This window comes from Puma concolor, chromosome A3 (assembly GCF_028749965.1).
Source record: "Puma concolor isolate L17-30 chromosome A3, mPumCon1.1.hap2, whole genome shotgun sequence".
Lineage (NCBI taxonomy): Eukaryota > Metazoa > Chordata > Mammalia > Carnivora > Felidae > Puma > Puma concolor.
The window spans coordinates 35,457,229-35,477,065 of NC_141669.1; the positions used below are offsets into that span (position 1 = coordinate 35,457,229).

At 38.5% G+C, this 19,837-nt stretch overlaps 1 protein-coding gene across 1 annotated transcript in view; it reads left to right on the forward strand.

The window, feature by feature from the left end:
- MTA3 (metastasis associated 1 family member 3) overlaps positions 1 to 19,242 on the forward strand; it is a 146,907-nt gene extending 127,665 nt beyond the window's left edge. Inside the window, exons 10-14 of the mRNA XM_086700470.1 lie at positions 4,594 to 4,668; positions 6,643 to 6,701; positions 12,288 to 12,412; positions 16,114 to 16,265; positions 17,214 to 19,242. Coding sequence (XP_086556596.1) covers positions 4,594 to 4,668; positions 6,643 to 6,701; positions 12,288 to 12,412; positions 16,114 to 16,265; positions 17,214 to 17,459 — 657 coding nt within the window. The 3' untranslated portion in view covers positions 17,460 to 19,242. The remainder of the gene's footprint in view (positions 1 to 4,593; positions 4,669 to 6,642; positions 6,702 to 12,287; positions 12,413 to 16,113; positions 16,266 to 17,213) is intronic.
- Positions 19,243 to 19,837: the final 595 nt, after the last annotated feature.

A 19,837-nucleotide genomic window follows, 5' to 3' on the forward strand; every position in this document is an offset into this window, starting at 1 on the left:
ATGGTGTTCAAGTCTTCTGGAGCCTTACTGATTTTCTGTCTACCTGTTCTGTTGAGAGAGTAGTATTGAAAGCCTCTAGCTATGATTGTGAATTTTTCTGTTTTTCTTTTCAGTTACAATAGGTTTTTGCTTTAATTATGTTGAATCTCTGTTATTAGGTACATACATTTAGGACTGTTATGTTCTCATAAGGAATTGACCCTTTTGTCTTTACATCATGCCTCTTTATCCATGGTAATATTCCTTATGGTGAGGTCTGTTAATATAACCACTCCAGCTTTATTCTATTGATTACATGGTATATCTTGTTTCCATCACTTTATTTGTGTCTTACTTATGTTCGAAGTGGGCTTTTTGTAGACTGAATACAATAGGATCTTTTTTTTTTTTTTTTAAACCAGTCTAACAGTCTTTACCTTTTACTTGGATTGTTTAGACCATTTACCTTTAATGTAATTATCAATATTACAAGTTTTGGTTTAAACCAGTCATCTTCCCATTAATTTTCCATTTGTCCCATTGTTCTTTGTTCTTTTCCCCTTTTTAAAATTAATTAAAAAAAATTTTTTTTATGTTTGTTTTTGAGAGACAGAACACAGTTGGGGGAAGGACAGAAATAGAGAGAGAGACACAGAATTCGAAGCAGACTCCAGGCTCTGAGCTGTCAGCACAGAGCCTGACACAGGGCTAGAACCCACCAACTGTGAGATCGTGACCTAAGGTGAAGTTGGATGCCTAACCCACTGAGCCACCCTGGTGCCCCTTAAATTAATTTTTTTATTCTAGTTTTATTTCTACTAGTAACCTACCAATTAAGCTTTTATTTTTGTAGTGGTTTACAGTATACATCTTTAATGTCCTACAGTCTATCTTCAATCAAACTCACTTAGGTCACATAGATTATAAGAACCATGTGATTGGGATGCCTGGTTGGTTCCATCCATAGAGCATGTGACTCTTAATCTCTAGGTTGTGAGTTCAAGCCCCAAGACCCATATTGGGTGTAGAGCTTACTTAAAACAAAAAAGAAGAAGAAGAACCATGTGACAATATATTTCCAGTTCCTCCCTCCCATTCTTGTGCTTTTTTTGTCATATATAATTCTGGCTATGTTCTAAATCCCACAGGGAATTATAACTTTTTTGGCTTTAGACAGTGATCTTTTTTTTTTAACGTTTATTTATTTTTGAGACAGAGAGAGACAGAGCATGAACAGGGGAGGAGCAGAGAGAGAGGGAGACACAAAATCTGAAACAGGCTCCAGGCTCTGAGCTGTCAGCACAGAGCCCGACGTGGGGCTTGAACTCACGGACCGTGAGATCATGACTGGAGCCGAAGTCGGACGCTTAACCGACCAAGCCACCCAGGCGCCCCTAGACAGTGATCTTTTTAAAGAGATTTTTAAAAATATTTTCCCCCATGTTTATTTATGTATTGTTATTTATTTTTAAAAATGTTATCACTTCTGCTCCTCTTCATTTATTTGTGTAGATTCAAATTACATCACCACCACCACTTCTCGGCCTTTTAGCTAAGATCAAGTGCAAATTACATCACCACCAACAGGGGCTTTCTCAGGTTTCCTGCTCTGGCCCAGATCTTTCTGATGAACACCTGATGGAGACCCGTGGCAAATGTGGATGGATTCCCCTAGTGTCTAGAGATCCCATAGATGCTACAACAGTTGTGCTAGCTCACTGTTGACCTTTAATAATTTGGTAAATTTTTGGCTGTTTTCTTCTTACTTTGTTTTTATTTGTTATCTTTATTTATTTATTTATTGGTGCTTTGCCAAAGTAAAAGTAGCTCATGAGTCTAGTCTTTGAGTACTGAGTGACTTTGGAATCCAGTTCAGTTGATTGTCTTGTAACATTAGTTCAAGAATCGGTATGGTTTTGTAGGTTATCTGGGTGTTTTCTTCTCATTGTTAAGGTGGGAATGACATTATCTAGCTTAGGGCCTGCTTGGGATTCTCCCTCCCTCTCCCTCTCTCTTCATCCCTCTGCCCCTCATCCCCAACTCGTTCACTCTCTTAAAAAAAAAAAAAAGGAATTGGGTGGCTGAAGGAAAATAATTCTGATAAACAGGGAAGGAAATATAGAAAGCTTCTTTAGTCTTCCTTTCTCTTTTCTGAAACTCATCCTGAGGCCTTCATTGGCATTCAAAATCAAATTCCCCCAATGTTCTCTCCTTAGTACCTTTGATGACCAGAGTTCTCAACTTGGTAGCATAACCCAAACCTTTATTCCTGAGGGTTCTGAGCCCTGAGTTAGAAGCTGTTTTGTGAGAATAAGTCATTCATTAGTCCGTGGTTGGTATTGCTAGCCAATGCATTACAGGCAGAAAAGGCAAATCATATTTAGAATAATTGTCTATTAAACAAGAACAAGATGTCTGTTCATTCCAGGATGCTGAGAGACTAATGTAACTGACATGTTACCAGGAATGGTGCCATGTTGGAAGCCCAGTGTGCATTGTTCCTTGCAGATTGGACACCTGGAGTAATCAGATCAGATTTGGTGAGAGGATGTCCATGTGGGGGTACCCATATGTAATCTGCTTGCCTCTGTGTCCATTTTATTGATGTGTCCTTTGAACAATCATTGTTGTGGCTAGGGAAAGAGGCTGGCTGATAACCCTAGAGATCATCTTGCCCTCTTGATATAAGAGACCCTCCTCTCCAGAAGGAGCCTTTGATAAACATGGGGATATAAAGATCCTCACACTTAGGCCCATCAAGAAGTGTCTGTCCCACAAACCTCTTTCCTAAGCCTCATTGTTACCAACTTTCTAATCTGCTTCCTTTCAAGTCCCTCCCTGATCATTGTGACAGGTAGATAACCACTCTCTCTGAGTGGGTATGGATTAGTACCTCTGGCCAGCTTTCCTTCAACTCAGACTAGGAAACCAGATGGTGACTCTAATGCCCTGCCCTTTTAAAGGATCTTTCTTCTTCACTGTGCTTTAGAGCCACCCCTGCTCGGGGCCAAAATGCTGCAGCAGAATTCTGGCTCATGCCAGTATATCATGCAAAGCCATCTGCCACATTCAGATTTTTTTCCTTCTCACTTGACAGGTCATAGGGAACTTCTGTGGAGCCATGAGGGTTGAGGGAGAAATGATACTGCAACAGGAGTAGACACACTGGGACATGTCATTTGTGCCTTCAGGACTATACTTCTTGATAAGAGAGTGGTGGTGCTGAGCATAGCTGATTAGGACTTGATGGCTCAGATAAAATCTGGCTGATGATGAAGCTCAGGTTACATAGTCACTTGGTTTCCTTTTCTCAGGCTTCCAGGTAAATAAATGAACGCCAGGGGTGTTTCTCAGGTGAAGAATAGTTAGCAGATGAAGATGTCTTAGCTTGCTTGAAGCCCTAGGGGACTGTGCCCGTGACTGTTCTCTGAGGTCTTGCCTTGTGAGGTCTTGCCATGTGAGGTCTTGCCATGGGCTCCTTACCCCATCCCTCAGACACTTTCAACTCCCATTAGATTGCTTGTTGGGTTGTAGAAAACTGTTTGCTTTAGCTGCAACGCACATGCCAGTGGCTGTGCTGATTTGGTCCTTTAAAGAGACCACATTCGTAACTGCTGTTGGAGTTGCTACCTAGTTAAGCTTAAAATAATTTCCTTTCTCAAAACTCCCATCTGTTTTCTTTTCATAGCAAACAGGTGAGTGAAATGTTGAGGTGATTAAAGAATAGTGTGGATATTGTACACATGGATTTCAAGCAGACCTCTAGCTGCAGTGGGGTCTGGGAAGTACTGTTTTGATTCTCTAATCCCGATGGTGCATTAGGGCAAGTTAGCTAGAAGTCAGAGAGAGTGCTGAGTCACCTATCTGTAGAATCTGATGCAACCGCTACAAACTGTGACCGTTGACAGTCATTCGCTTGAAGGTTTGATCTATTCCGATGTGCATCTGGGATGACTGACAGATTTCCCTTTACAGAGGGAATATACTGACATATTCCTGAATATATTCTTTGGTTGTGGGTCTCCTTAGTGGGCGCTCATTTGGCCAGTTTTGAATAATTATGGAAAATAGCAAAGGGTAACCTTCCTGTTTTTCAAATGCAAGACTACATTCAACTGTGTACTCTTTCAGAGGCTTAGGTTTTATTTTATTTATAACAAAATAGGTGAAAATAAAGCAGTTTTGGAAAAGATGAGAACGGTTACTGCAGAGACCAAACGACACCCAGTTGTAGCTGGCATCTTTGGAAGTTAAAGTAACTTGGGCTAAATCTATATAAATGTCATTTCTAAACATTGTACTACTTCAGTGCCACCTGTAGCCTGAGAATAACTTTCCTGAATAGGTCCTGAAATATTATCAGTCATAATGTTTATCATCTGTAACAAAATGGGAGCTGAGAAATAGACTGTGTTGTTTTAGAGTCTCTGACTGAATGTAACTTGTTTGGGGTACACTTTGCTAAGAATTAACTTTAGTTTTCTCAAATACTTCTCCTAGAGTGAATCTTCCGTGTGGATATTTGCCTCATTATTTTTTAAAACGTGACTTAAAAAAGAAAGCCGTTCCTACAGTAATGCCTTGTTTTCATTATCATGTTAAATATTTTTTCAGCTCCCTTGGAAATCATTGACTAGCATCATTGAATATTATTACATGTGGAAAACTACTGACCGATATGTGCAGCAGGTAATTTTCTTCATACTGCTACCAATACTATTGCATTAAAGTGAGCTTTCTTTTTATATCTTAGTATTTCTTAGCAATACACTTAATTTTAAATTTGTTGGCTTTCTCTTTTCTATACTGTTTTTAACATCCTTAAGATGTTGTTTTAAGATTTTAGTTCTAGTATTTTCTGACTTCAAAGTCACTATGATAAATATTTTGGAAGGATGACAAGGGGACATAACCACTAGAGAGGCAGTATTATCCTTGCAGGTGCCTGGTGCTTTGTCTCTTTCTGAGTATAGTTGATAGGAATGGCCTAAGATGTGAGGTCATTTTATGAAGTATTAGAAATTCAGACCAAAGCCATCAACCATATAGTTTGATATATTTAAAAAAAAATTTTTGTGTGTGTTTTTATTTCTTTTTGAGACAGAGAGAGACAGAGCATGAGCTGGGGAAGGGCAGAGAGAGGAGGAGACACAGAATCTGAAGCGGGCTCCAGGCTCTGAGCTGTCAGCACAGAGCCTGATGCGGGGCTCAAACTCACTGTGAGATCATGACCTGAGCTGAAGTCGGATGCTTAACCGACTGAGCCACCCAGGTGCTCCCAGTTTGAGATATTTTAAAAGATCTTCTGAAAACCTCCTTAGTTGACATTTGTGTCATATATACATCTTTGACCTTAACTGTTAGTCTTACTAGTTTGATGGTCTGGTAGTGTGCATAAGTTTTTCTCCAAAATTATTTCTAAAAGCAAGGAATCTTTTAATTTGAGTCTTTCCTTAATGTTCCAAGTTGAGGTAAATCTCTAAATTACTTATTTTGAGTACTATTACTTTGGGGGAAAGGTACATTTTCCTTAGTGACTTCAGTCAATACTTGTTTTTAGATTCTTCTAGTCATAGGTTAGAGGTGGTAAAGAAAGGAGCAAATATATTTAACACAGACATCATTTTCCCTAAGTTATGTGATCACACAGTGACAAGTGTTGGATACTAAATGACCATAGCGAGTTGTCAAGGTCATGAATAATGAAGAGATACCCATGGCTTAATTGAAAAATTTCTGGTGTCAACATCATAATACAAAAGTGCTTATTTTAAACAACATAGGTAGAAGTGAAGACCATGTGCTCTGGAAACTTGAATTTTTCAGGGCAAAAAAAGTCCCTTAAAGGTGGTGGAGATGATGGCATCATGAGTGGTTGAAAAGTGGTTTTTGAATTAAATTATTTCCAAAAATTTCTACTCTGTCTCTAAAAATTTTAAGTTGTCGCCTTAAATGTTTTTTTTTTTTCTCATTGAGAAAGTGGATGAATGCCTTACATTCTGTTTTGTCTTCTTTTTGGATATCTACAACATGTATTTTTTTTCCTTCCTTGCTTATATTCATTTACTGTGTTGATCATTTTCTAGAAATGATTACGTAATCTTTCCCCTGTTCCTTTACCTACATTTGGCTTTTAAAATCTGATGTGAGTTCAGCCAGCTTTAAAGTTTATTGTGTATCTCTTAACATTTGAGGATAAATGTTTATTTAATTGTACTTGGGAGAGTTGTCTCTTTCTTTTGCATGGACCTTGGAAACTAATCATTTTTCAAAAAAAAAAATTTTTTTTAAGCAGAGTGTGTGTGTTTCTCCCAGAAGGGCTGTAAAGAAAGTAGAAACTAAATTTGAAAAGTAAAAATGGTTACTTGTGAGCCCTGTTTACTCACTCAGGGAGCAGTGGAAACTTCACTTGTTTACAGCTTTATTTTTAAAACCTATGTCTCAAATGTTATTAATACTTGCAGTCTGTACCTCAGAATCTAGTCAGTTGTCTTACAGAACACTGCAGTTTAATGTGCACAGGAAGGGAAAGGCCCTTCTTAAAATGGCAATTTGTGCGAATGGTGTTTGAATATTTCATTTGCATGTGAATTTTCTAAGACAATGAAGTGGCAATAATTATTAGCCTTGTACGTAAAATATTTTATCTGTCTTTTGAATTAGAAACGTCTAAAGGCAGCAGAAGCTGAGAGTAAACTGAAACAAGTGTATATCCCAACTTAGTAAGTAATGGAAATCTTTTTAAATATTTGTCATGGTATTAATTCTATCAAAACAAAATATGTAATTGTGGTCAGTTTCAGCTAAATTCGGATTTCTTTGTGTATCTTATTTTCTTCCACTATAAAGCATGAGACTTGCTTTCCATTATACCACGACAGTGATTTTTTCTTTTTTTTAGAAAGAAAATTGGCTGATGGGTGAAACCCCAAGGAGACAAAAGGACTAAAGGGAAAATAAAATACCCACAGTATACTTCTAGGAACGTTGCAGGGAAAGCATCAGAAAACTAACCTGTGAAACTCTATTACTTGAAACAAATGTGTTTCCGAAAGCTAAGCAGCTTTTGAAACTATGTTACGGAACGGAGTTTTGGGGGATGGGTAGTTCACATTGCCTTTTTGAGGTTGTTGATTTGGTGGAGGATTTTACATTGTTTGCTTGGGAGAAGGGTTAGAGAAAGTAGTAAGAACCATACTTTGTTGGATGAGTAATGAATAGATGTCAGCTGTCTCACATGGCTGGTGTTCTATCATCATTATTTTGGGGGCTTAGAAATCCCTATCATATCAAAATGAATGCCAGTTTGCTTTTCATTTGCTACATTTTAAATGAATTGTAATTTTTTTTTTTTTTTTGAGATCTTTAGAGTTTGTTGTTCATTTGTTCAGGAAAATTTGGTTTATCAAGCACCTAGTGCTATACTAGGTTCTTTGGGGTTTAAAATGAAATTTTCTCAAAGTGCTATCTACTGCTCCAAGATTTTTCTCACTCTGTGTTTAGTGTAGTTGTTTTATACATAGCATTTTGTTTATTGAATTTTGATATATTAATACATATTTATATATATATATATATGAGGCCTCATAGACCATGAATTTTGATTTTTTTTAATGATTATTTTTTTATCTCAAGGCAGATAACATGTAATTGACAGGAGTCATAATTTTTATTCAGACAGGTAATGTCCCTTCTGCAGTAGTTTCCAGTGTTTTAGGATATTTTATTTGAGTAATTCGCAAAAGGGCAACTCCCCAAAGAGAACAGTGTTATGATTCATGTGTCAGATTTTCAGAGACAAGCATGGCAGCTTGCTTGTGCGTTGTGGTGCTGTCACAGCAAAGGAAAAGTACGTTTAGCCAGTTTTCACCTACTAACCCAGGTAATTGTTTCTGTTATGTTTTGCATTGACTTTGTCGGAGTCTGAATTTAAGTCAAAGGCCAGCACGCTCTAGTCCGCAGGCCGTATCTGACCCGACGCCTGTTTTTGTAAAGAAAGTGTGGTTGGAACACACCCATACTCATTCATTTATGTGTTGTTTATGTCTGCTTTCGTGCTTCAGTGGCAGCGTTCAGTGGTTTTGACAGAAATTGTAATACCCACGGAACTTAAAATATTTACAGTGCCAACTTGATCTAAGTGAATGGTTTTTGAAGATCAAGACAGTTTCTAGTCATAACTTGAAAAAAAGTTACATAAATCTTTATCTAAATAGAAGGTATGAAGTTACGGTGAGTTGGATAAGAATCTGAGTCCTTTGACGAATTTCACAATTAACTGTGAAATCGAGTATTTTGAAACAAATAATAGATTGAGAATTACATTATGCTATCATTCTTTTGAGCCTGGCAGGCTCCTATATGCAGAGCACTTTGTTCAGTACTAGAGATAGAAAGATTAAGAAGACAGGCTTCATTCTAGTGTGGGGAAGACAGATGCCAAACAGTTGCCTAGTGTGACAAGTACTGTAATGGAGAAGAATAGAATAGCTTTTATGAGAATTTACACCAGGGGACCAGACTCTGTTGATGCTGACAGGAAAGATTCCTTGTGGAAGTGAGTTTGAATGAACTCTGGAGGAGGAAGAAGAATTAACCAGTTGGTACAGGCTTTTCAGGTCAAGGGGATCCTGAGATTGGAAGGGGCAGAACATAGTTTAGGAGCCGAGAGAAAGGCAGTATAGCTTTTATAAAGAGACTGGTGAGGTATGGGAGGCAAGTATGGTCGGCAGGGGCCAGGGTTTACCCATCTGATGAGCAGTGGAAATGGATTTTAAACAGGAAAGTGTCATGACCAAATTTGTACTTTAAGATCACTGGCTATATTTTGGAAAACGGTTTGGGGACGGGGAGTAATAGTGGATGTAAGGAGACCAATTTTGAAGTTCTTAGAGAAGAAAGATGACAGTAGCTTGACCTGGGGTTGTGGCCCTGGAAATGGTCCACCACTTGGAGGTGATTGACTTGTATGGAGGGGCAGAGGGGAAATATCAAGCTAGAGTCCCAGATTTCTGGCCAGCACAACAAGGTGGGTTACTGTGTTCTTCACCAAGCTAAGACGCTGGCAGAGAAGCAAGTTAGGTCATTCTGAATTTGCTCTATCCCAAAAGGAGGTGTTGAATATGATGTCGGATATATTGGTCTTAAGCTCGGGGGAGAGTTTTGTGCTAGAGATAGAAATTTGAGCTCCATCAGCATATAATATTGTGTTTGAAACCATGGATGAGCTTTATTCGGAGGAAGAATAAGACAAAAGGGTCTTGGACCAAACTTGAGGAAATCCAGAATTTCAGTAAAGTAAGACAGCAAGGTGTGTGCATTATCACAAAAGCTGAGAGAGGAGTGTATTTCAAGGAGGGAAAGAGATTAATTATGTCAGATGTTGATGAAAAATAGCCTGGGAATTTAGCAACATGGAGGTAGGTCACTGGTCATCTATAATGTAATGGTGAAGACTGCATATGAACTAAGGAACTGCAGACAGGACTAGCAGCACTCAACGAAACTGGCTGGAAAGGTCAGTTGAGAGAGCTCTTTGAAGGGCTGGTTGGAAAAGAGTAACAGAGGTTTTTTTGATTGTTTTGTTTTTTTAATGTTTATTTTTGAGAGAGAGCAAGGGGGGCAGGGAGGGGCAGAGAGAGAGGGAGGCACAGAATCCAAAGCAGGCTCCAGGCTCTGAGTTGTCAGCCCAGAGCCCGACACAGTGCTTGAACTCATGAACCGTGAGATCATGACCTGAGCTGAAGTTGGATGCTTAACCAACTTAGCCACCCAGGCGCCCCGGGACTTTTTGAAGTAGGAGAATTACATGACCATGAGTAGGGTCCAGGAAAGAGAATTGAATGTACAAAATTCTCAGGAGGGCACTAGGGGTAGAATCTGGAGTACAGATGAGGGAAAAGAGGTTTGGGTATTAGATTAAAGGGCAGTTTCATATAATGCAGCTTTAAAAACTTTTTTGGGGGGCGCCTGGGTGGCGCAGTCGGTTAAGCGTCCGACTTCAGCCAGGTCACGATCTCGCGGTCCGTGAGTTCGAGCCCCGCGTCGGGCTCTGGGCTGATGGCTCAGAGTCTGGAGCCTGTTTCCGATTCTGTGTCTCCCTCTCTCTCTGCCCCTCCCCCGTTCATGCTCTGTCTCTCTCTGTCCCAAAAATAAATAAACGTTGAAAAAAAAAATTAAAAAAAAACAAAAAAACAAAAAAACTTTTTTTGGTATGTTTGTCTTAGAGTAAGTTTATTCAAATGGTCGCATTGACCTCGTTGGTCACCTGAGAATTAACCTGTAGGTACTTGAATTTGCAGAACTAATTTTAAGTGATTCACACATTTATATTCATTGAGTCTTTGCACACTTGTTCTCCTTTTACAGTTATAATGAAGATCAGTGATTTATTGAGTCAAATAACATTCAAAATTCAATTGAACAACTAAAATTGTGTTTGCTTAAGGCGGCTCAATTGTGAATTTGTATTAGCTCTTTTTTAACACATATATTTAGCCTGGGTTTAAATGTCAGAAATTTTCATATTTGGGGGGAAGCCTTCTGATACCAGTCATTTGATTTAAGGGGCCATCACTTCTATCTATATATAGTAGATTTTTAAAAATTGAATATTATTACACACCCTTAGAAATCTTAGTCATTATAAATCACCACTTTTAGTTGTGTATGTTTTCAGCTGCAAACTTTAAGAAGAAAAATGCATTCTGTCTTGTTTAAAATATGTTTTAAAAAACAAATGGTCTTGAAAACACATTGCTGGCACAGGTTAGAAGTGTAAATAATAGCCCTGTTACAGAATAGGGACCTCAGTGCACTCGGAGTTAAATGATTTCTTCTGGGGTGGCGGAGGGGTGTCACCTAAGAGTTACAGTACCAATGCCAGAAAGAAATCGTAATTTGCCGTCAGGCCAAGTTTATACAATAGGCTTTCACTGGTAAATGGAATTGAAGAAACAGAGAACAGCAAAGAGGAAACTCCTGAGCCAATTCTGTGTTGAAACTCCAAGTGTGTTGTTAATTGTGAACTCTCATTATTTCAGTAGCTGTGGGGACATAGACTATAATCTGCATTTAGTCACTCAGCATTCATTGCTGACAAATAGTTGGCCACTTTATTTTGCTTATCTTCTGTCTAGTAAATAGAAGTGGAAGCTCCTCTAGAATGAAAGCTCCTTGAGGTCAGGCACTTTTGTTTACTAGGCACTGAATAAATATGTTTAATGAATTATGAGTTTATTGAGAACATGTCATGTGCACCTGTGTTGTATTCTTAGGCCCAGCTTTATAAGCAGGGGAATTAGCTTACCCTACACGGGGAAAAGTTAGCCGTGTTTGCACAGTAAGTACAAGGTAATCTGGGCTACCCATGTCTAAGGAAGGATGGCCTGGGAAATTTACATGTAGATACTTGATAGGTGTCTCCTTTTTCCTCTTCCTAAAAATTTTTTCTTAAAAGGAAAAACTCAAATTGTGTTGGCTTTCCTAATTTAAAGTGCTATTGTTGTCTTCCTCATAAAAATTGAAATATAGCAGTAGAAATTATTATCATAACTGGTTAAATCTCCTGAAATGCCAACAGCTTCCACTCAAGAGCCAACAATGCACAGAGTCTGCAGCTTTCACACCTGCAGCAGGGATGGCACAGTGGTTTTCTCTAAACACAACACTCTGCTTTGGCTTCATTTATTTGGCCCCAAAAATTATCTTTTATTCTTAGGAGACTTCATGATAATAAAGCTTCATGTAATAAAGCTTAGGAACTTGTATCTTTTATTTATTTATTTATTTTTTCTTTTTTTTTTTTCAAAGTTTTTTATTTATTTTTGGGACAGAGAGAGACAGAGCATGAACGGGGGAGGGGCAGAGAGAGAGGGAGACACAGAATCGGAAACAGGCTCCAGGCTCTGAGCCATCGGCCCAGAGCCCGACGCGGGGCTCGAACTCCCGGACCGCGAGATCGTGACCTGGCTGAAGTCGGACGCTTAACCGACTGCGCCACCCAGGCGCCCCGGAACTTGTATCTTTTAAAAGCAGCAGAAGGTGTTCTAAGGAAATTGTATTTGGATGGAGAAGAGCCAATGGCCCTGTTTATTTTCTATCAGGCATAAGAGATTGGTTTTTACAGGGCCTTGTTTTGCAAAGATGAATGGTTTGAGTTCATTTTAACACCTTATTTTTACCAGCTTATTTCTTATTTACTAAACCTTCAGATGTTTATATGTAGTTAAGTCGACGATGAGATACAGAGACTTTTGCCTTGTTATACAAGTCATTTTTTATCACCTCCCTTTATATTTCATTGAAAGCAGCAAACCAAATCCCAACCAAATATCCGCCAGCAATGGCAAACCTGGTGCCGTGAATGGAGCCGTGGGGACCACATTCCAGCCACAGAACCCCCTCCTAGGGCGAGCCTGTGAGAGCTGCTACGGTAAGACTTCTCCAGCAGGCCTTTCTTCTCTCCTTTGCGGCACATTTGCGATGGCACTGAGGGGTGGGGGGTGTCCTTTCACGGCGCTGCTCAGAGAGCAGCGGAACGAATACATGCCCGTCCACCTGAACACTATATTTCGCTATTGAGTTTCCTTTGCTTTGCTCCTGTGGAGTCCTGTGTTGGTTGAGTATTCCGCAGCCGTGTTTGCTAAGCCGCAGAGTGGTTATTAGCTTTGTGCAAGCCACAGTCCCACAGAATAGAGCAAATCCAATTTTGGAGTTTCTTAGTACACTTTGACAAATTAAAGGCTCCAGAAAATCCTGTCAGAAAGACCTGTGTGTGGATAAACTGCTATTTCTAATCCTCAGACCAGGTTCCCTCAGAATGCACTGGTTTGGGAGATGCTGTTCTAGGGTGTTTGCTTTTTTTGCTTTCAGGGCCCCAGTATATTTATTGGTATTTATCCATGTCAAAACCTGTCAGACACTGACAGACGTTATATTTGACCCGGATGTTAAATTGGTTTGGTGAGATGAAGTAATTGGTACAATTTTGGGTTTTTTTATCTTGCTTTTGTTCTTTGTTTTTTGTTTTGTTTTGTTTTGTTTTTGTTTACTGTGTGTGTGTGTGTGTGTGTGTTTGTGTGTGTGTGTGTGTGTGTGTGTGTGTGTTTTAAGATTTTATTTTTTTTAAGTAATCTCTGCACGCAACATGGAGCTCATACTCACAGCCCTGAGGTAAAGAGTCTCATGCTGTACCAACTGAGCCAGCCAGGCACCCCTCACTTTTTATATTTTTACATTATTTAAAATCTTGACGCGCCTGGATGTCTCAGTTGGTTGGGTGTCTGACTCTTGATTTCAGTTCAGGTCATGATCTGTTCGTGAGATGGACCCTCGAGTCAGGCTCTTCTGCTCTGACAGTGCGGAGCCTGCTTGGGATTCCCTTCTTTCTCTCTGCCTCTCCCCTAAGCACGTGAGCATTCTCTCTCTCTCTCTCTCTCTCTCTCTCTCTCTCTCTCTCTCTCTTTCTCAAAATAAATAAAATTTACAAAATAAAATCTCAAACAACCACGTAATCTCTTAATGGACATTAGTGACATTATAATCTATATTTCCTTACAAAGTGGCCTGGAAGGGAAAGAAACTAATTTTATTGAAAGGCTACTTGGTGCCCAGTTTTTGTCTCTCAGCAGCTCTTTGGAAGGATAAACATAGCTTACTGCCCTAAGGACGTAGGAATGAAGAACACTTGTGCCTCTGCTCCATACTCCATGCCAAGCTTCAGCATTAGAAAAATACTTCTATTTATTTATTTTTTAAGATTTCAAAGTCTAGAAAAGACTTTTAAAACTAGGTCATATAATTATCTTACCTGAAACCAAGGAAAGTGTGAGTCAAATTGCCAACTTCATAGAAATGGTACATGCCTAACCATTTCTCTGTACCACGGAAGCACAAAAGGGAATTGTTTTGGGAATATTAGATTCTTCTGGTCAAAATTTTCTATGTGTTGCATCATGGATGCCTTTGAATTGGAAACTCTTAGATATTGAAGTTTATGTATATTTAAATGAAAATAAAAATCCTACAAACAAATTGGGGCTTAATCTGTGTTTTTGTTTTTGTTTTTTTTTGACAAAGAGAGACAGAGCATGAGCAGGGGAGGGGCAGAGGGAGAGAGAGACGGACACACAGAATCTGAAGTAGGCTCCAGGCTCTGAGCCGTCAGCACAGAACCCTACGCAGGGCTTGAACTTGTGAACCGCGAGATCATGACCTGAGCTGAAGTCGGCCGCTCAACCGACTGAGCCACCCAGGCACCCCTAATCTGTCTTACCCCTTTTAGACTCATGTAGTCTCACATATCCCTTAAAAGAATTATTCTGTCATTTTTATGCATGTATGACAAATAAGCAATTTTTATTTTCTAATATTTTATAGACTCCTTAAGTAATATTTATCATAAAATGTATCTTATACATGTAAAATTTATCTTTATATGGTGTTTTCTTTTTGTCACTTTTTAATTTGAGTTAATTATGCAAGGGGAAAGATGTTTGTTGATAAACATTAAAATGACATGGCATGAGTAAAAATGTATCTTTAAATATGAGTGAAATTTCATATTCAGAATCCAAAATAGGTCCATGCCTAATATTTAGGATTCTTAAAATTCGTGTTAATAAAAAATCAACTTATTTGACTTAAATGTTTTAAATTATAAAAGGGAAGGTCCTGCTATCTGCAAGGAGTCCACCAGAAATAACACGTGATATGTATACAGTATTATTCTCAATAAACTGAGAAGGACTTTGGGGCACCTTTGGTGGCTTAGTTGGTTGAGTGTCTGACTTTTGATTTTAGGCTCAGGTCATGATTCCAGGATCATGGGATCAAGCCTCATGTCAGGCTCTGTGCTGAGTGTAGAGCCTGCTTGAGATATTCTCTCTCTCTCTCTCTCTCTCTGTCTCTCTCCTCTTCCTCCTCTCTCCCTCTCTCTTTCTCCCCTCTCTCCCTCTCCCCCACTTGCACTCTCTCTCTCTGAAATAAAAATTTTAAAAAAACAACAATTAAGAAGCAGTTTGAGTATAATGGTCAGTATATTTTATCTTTTTGATATTGACTTGTGAAGTGTTATTTGACACCTTGATATGCTATTTGAACATTTTGACCTGATGAAGGTAACTTACAAGAGGAAGAGTATTCCAAGGCAGACTTACAGAATTATAATAATTTTTATGTACCTCATTAACTTAATGTTTCAGTGTCAGTGTTTTCTGTCTTAAACTTCACATCCATTGTGAGAATAGAATACTTTAAGTGTCATGTGGCAGTAATTCAGACTGCATAACAAAACCGACACAGGCTTGCAGTGTTTAGCTAAGTGATAAATCAGCCGAGTTATTAGGTCTTAAGCATTCTGTGATCTAGGCTGCTATGCTCACTTGATCTGGACTTAACGGTTTTGAAAGGTATTCTGTTTTGAAAGGGAGAAATATTAAAATAATTATTTTGCTCATCGATTAAAATAATGAAATGGAAAACAGATACCTATTTCATTCTTTTTTTAAGTTTGAGAGAGAGAGAGAGAGAAGGGAGAGAGATAATCCCAAGTAGGCTCCATGCTGTGAGCTCCATCTCATGAACTGTGAAACCATGACCTGAGGCAAAATCAAGAGTTGGACCTTAACCAGCTGAGCCACCCAGTTGCCCCCCATACCCATTTCTGACAGATTCCTGCCCTAATCACTGGGGCCCCTCTGAGCACCTTAAACTCTGAGGTAGTTTCTGAACCATCAATTTGGAAACCTAGATTTAGACTTTAAACATTAATCTAATAATAATGATCTTTCTGGTAACTCATTTCCAGAAATGTACACAGTAGAGAGTATTTTTAATCAACAAAACTCCCTCAGTGATAGCACAGCATATTATATAGGATACTTCATCTAATAGCCTCTTTTAACAGGAGCCACAGACACACATATATATAGAAATAAAAGGTTTAATGAATTCTGAATCTTGAAAACTACATGTGTGTATTAGACTTTATGTTTGGGTGGACTGGGGAAAGAAAAATAACATTGTAAGCTAAATATGGCTTTGGAATATTTTTTAAAATATTTGACGGTAGGTGTATTAATGTTACAAATTATATAGCATTCTTTGTTTTTTCTATTTTTCCTCTATCTTTAGCTACACAGTCTCATCAGTGGTATTCTTGGGGCCCACCTAATATGCAGTGTAGATTGTGTGCAACCTGTTGGCTCTATTGGAAAAAATATGGAGGCCTGAAAATGCCCACCCAGTCAGAAGAAGAGAAGTTATCTCCCAGCCCAACTACAGAGGTATATGAGTAATAGTCTTTTATGTTGAGAAATGTCATTTCAATGGCTGGGTCACTCCTTGGAAACAGAAGTACAGTATAGGATCACTTAAAAACAAACAAAGCTGTTTTTTATAACTAAACATAGCACCACAAGATTTAAGGTGGGCGTAGAGAGAGAGGAAGGGACATATCAGATTTTTTCAGGTATTCAAAATATTGGTCTTGTGTGATTACTCAGGCAAAAGAACAATGTGTGTGGGAGGTGTTAGCATAAGTAGAAAGCTTGCAAATTTAATGTTTTAAGTGCTTTTTTGAAAACAGTTTGCAACCTTTGAATACTGTTGAAACTATGCCTTACTACATAAAGTAATAAATACAAATTGAACCTTTTTTCTGCCCTGGGCTATCATAGAGGGACGAGAAAGTGGTATGGACTCAATCTTGAGTTGAAATACAATTTTGGTAAAATTCTTGTAGGTTGCAGATACCAGGCAATGTCTACGTCTGTAGACCCATGTCTTTCAGAGGGAGACTTCTCTTTAAGGGCTAACAGGATTTCAGGACTCCTTCACTATTAAAAAAATAAGATAATTTAATTAACACCTTTGGCAACTTTTACTGTTGTGAATGTGATTTTGGATTGTTAAGGTCCATTTAAAGACAGAAATACTGGAAAGAATGCATTTGTGATGAGCACAGGGTGATGTATGGAAGTGTGGAATCACTCTGTTGTACACCTGAAACTAATGTAACACTGTGTGTTTAAAATAAAAACTTAAAAAACAAAAATATGATCACACACCCTCCCACCTCCCCGACCCTCTTCCCAAAAGTGCATACTTTTAAATTCTCTCCTGTGGGGGTAGAGTATTAAGTTCAGGGGAAAATTTTAAAATTGCCTTTTCTTTTGAGCCTGATGCAAATAGCATTCTGGTTTTCACATGTCTATTGGTGTCTGATTTTGCAGGACCCTCGTGTCAGGAGTCATGTGTCTCGCCAGGCCATGCAGGGGATGCCAGTTCGAAACACTGGGAGCCCCAAGTCTGCAGTGAAGACCCGCCAAGCTTTCTTCCTTCACACTACATATTTCACAAAATTTGCTCGTCAGGTCTGCAAAAATACCCTTCGGCTGCGGCAGGCAGCAAGACGGCCGTTTGTTCCTATTAATTATGCTGCCATTAGGGCAGAATGTAAGATGCTTTTAAATTCTTAACCTTATGTGTTGTGCTTCTGACCATTTTCTCTCCTTCTCTATCTCTCTTTTTTGTTTTTTTTTTTTTTGTTCGTTTGTTTGTTTGTTTGCAATAAACATAAGTTCTTGTGTACAGCCTTTTATTTGGTTTATTTTTTTAACATTGTTTTTGTCTGCTGCCATTTGTATCATGCCAACCTGAAAAGGAGACACTGAAATCTCTTGCAGTCCCTCTGCAGAGAGAATAGTGCCCGGCAGAGAATTGGTGGGAGGTGCCCTTGCCCAGTGAGGTTTTGTGATGGAAGTGCCTAAGAACCCTTACTGAAGAGACGCTTTCACCTATAAGGTAGTGTCGCCACGTAATCCCTAAGGATGGCGTCACAGCGCAACTCCAGGGTTGAGACATGCAGTCCAGTCTTACCTGGCTTCGTTAGGTTTGAATAAAAGTTGCCAATTTACGCTAATTAGAAATTGCCTGTCTTTGTAAACCTCTCACTTTCCCATGAACCTTTTACAGTTCTACAGTATTATGGAAATTCACAAAGCTGCATTACAAACACTACAATTCTTTGAAGATTTAACAAATTGTAAATGAACTTGAGTGTCTGTGGGTGCATTTTCTGAACATTTGTATTTAGTTTTTATAGGCTAGTGACCATATTTGTGGCTGAGCATTCTTTCTATTCGTCCAATTTGGTTTCCATTTCATAATCATACATATATTACCGTGTAACATTTCCATGACTGTGACTCTCATTTCCAACATGTTCAGTCTTGCTTATGTTTCATTTTTTTGCTTAGAACAAAGGTTTTCTATATAAGTGAATTGTGGGTGGTTCTGTTATTACCATGTACCCCTAAAATGTGTCCATAATTTGTGTGTTAGGCTCTGATTCTAGCCTTGCTACATTTAGTCACATGCCTGGCGGACATGTTAGACCATGCAACTTCTTCCCCTGAAGGATGAGAAAACTTGTTGTCTGGCTTAACATAGAGGAAATCTTATAAACATTGAGTAGATGCTTTTTCTTTGTGAGAAAAGAAATTTATTATGAGATGTTCCATTTTGATTTAAAGAGGATATCCATTTAAGGAGTGATGATTGCAAATCATTTTTTGTTCCTAAAGGTGATTTTCAGCAGAATGGTTGAAAGGCTTTACAACTTACAGGTAAAAGCTTTACAAGGAGAAGAAAAGTGCTGTGTAAAGAGAGTGGAAAATGGTAGTACTCTCTTGAGTCCCATGGAGGGAAATTTAGCTACATTAGACTCATGTATATTTGGAACTTAGGCTGATAGGAAATTTCATGCTAGCATTTCTGAATTCATGAATTTATGCTCTTATCACTTTCTTACCCATCTTAAGAAACTGGGAAATATTTACATTCATCTAAACTGCTTAGCTGATTTAAAACACATTTATATAATTTCTTAACTAAACAGGATAATAAAACATGAGAAGAAATGAATGAAATTCTTCCATTAAAATTGGCCAGGATCCAAAATCCTGTTTGTTCCAATGAATGGAAGAGAATTCATCATCAACTAAATTGGCAGCTGAGGAAGCTTCTATTTCCCATGGCTCTTCCATTAGCCTCTCAGTAAATTTGCAGGTTTCCTTTATTTTGATTATTCTTCAGTGAAATATATTTTTCTGTTACCTCATTTTATGTATTCTCAATTGAAAGGCCATACTGCTAAAAAAAAGTTGGGGGGAGGGGTCCAAGGTTAAATTACATGTGTTTTATTTCTATAAACATATAGCTATAATAATAATAAAATAACAGAGTCATTTTGTGATGAGATTCAAGGAGCATATTTTATTGTGTATTTTGCTTCATTGGTCAAGTTATGTATAGGATCAGATTTTCAGAATAATTTTACCTTGAAATTTAAAATTACAAAGTTTTAGCAGCCATCCATTTTTTTTTTTTTTTTTTCAGACAGGCAACTAATGAACTCTTCTAGCGTCTAATTGATTCTTACACCATCTTCTCCCTTCTTATATGTACCTTGTTAAAACCTCAGCAGGTCCTTGATCTTGGCTTGTTACAGGGAAGATGAGATGTTAATAACCTGATGTCTGGAGGCAACCGTGTCTTTGGTCCAGTGGGAATGTATAGGTGTATTTATGTTTTTAGTAAGCTTTCCTTGGTTTCTCAAGGGCAATGGTGACCCCCCCCCCATCCCTCCTCAAAAAAAGTTAAGAATCCCTATGATGCAGTATGGATGTACTTTCAGATCAGATGAAAGTCTGTAATTCTATAGATATTGATGGATCAAGAGCTCTCGTTGATGCATTTTAGAATAATTCTTCGTAATATTTCGAAGGTAAATCGTTTTCCCTGGGAACTTGAGAGTTCTGAGCACTGTACAAGCTGACCCTTCCCATGGCTTCTG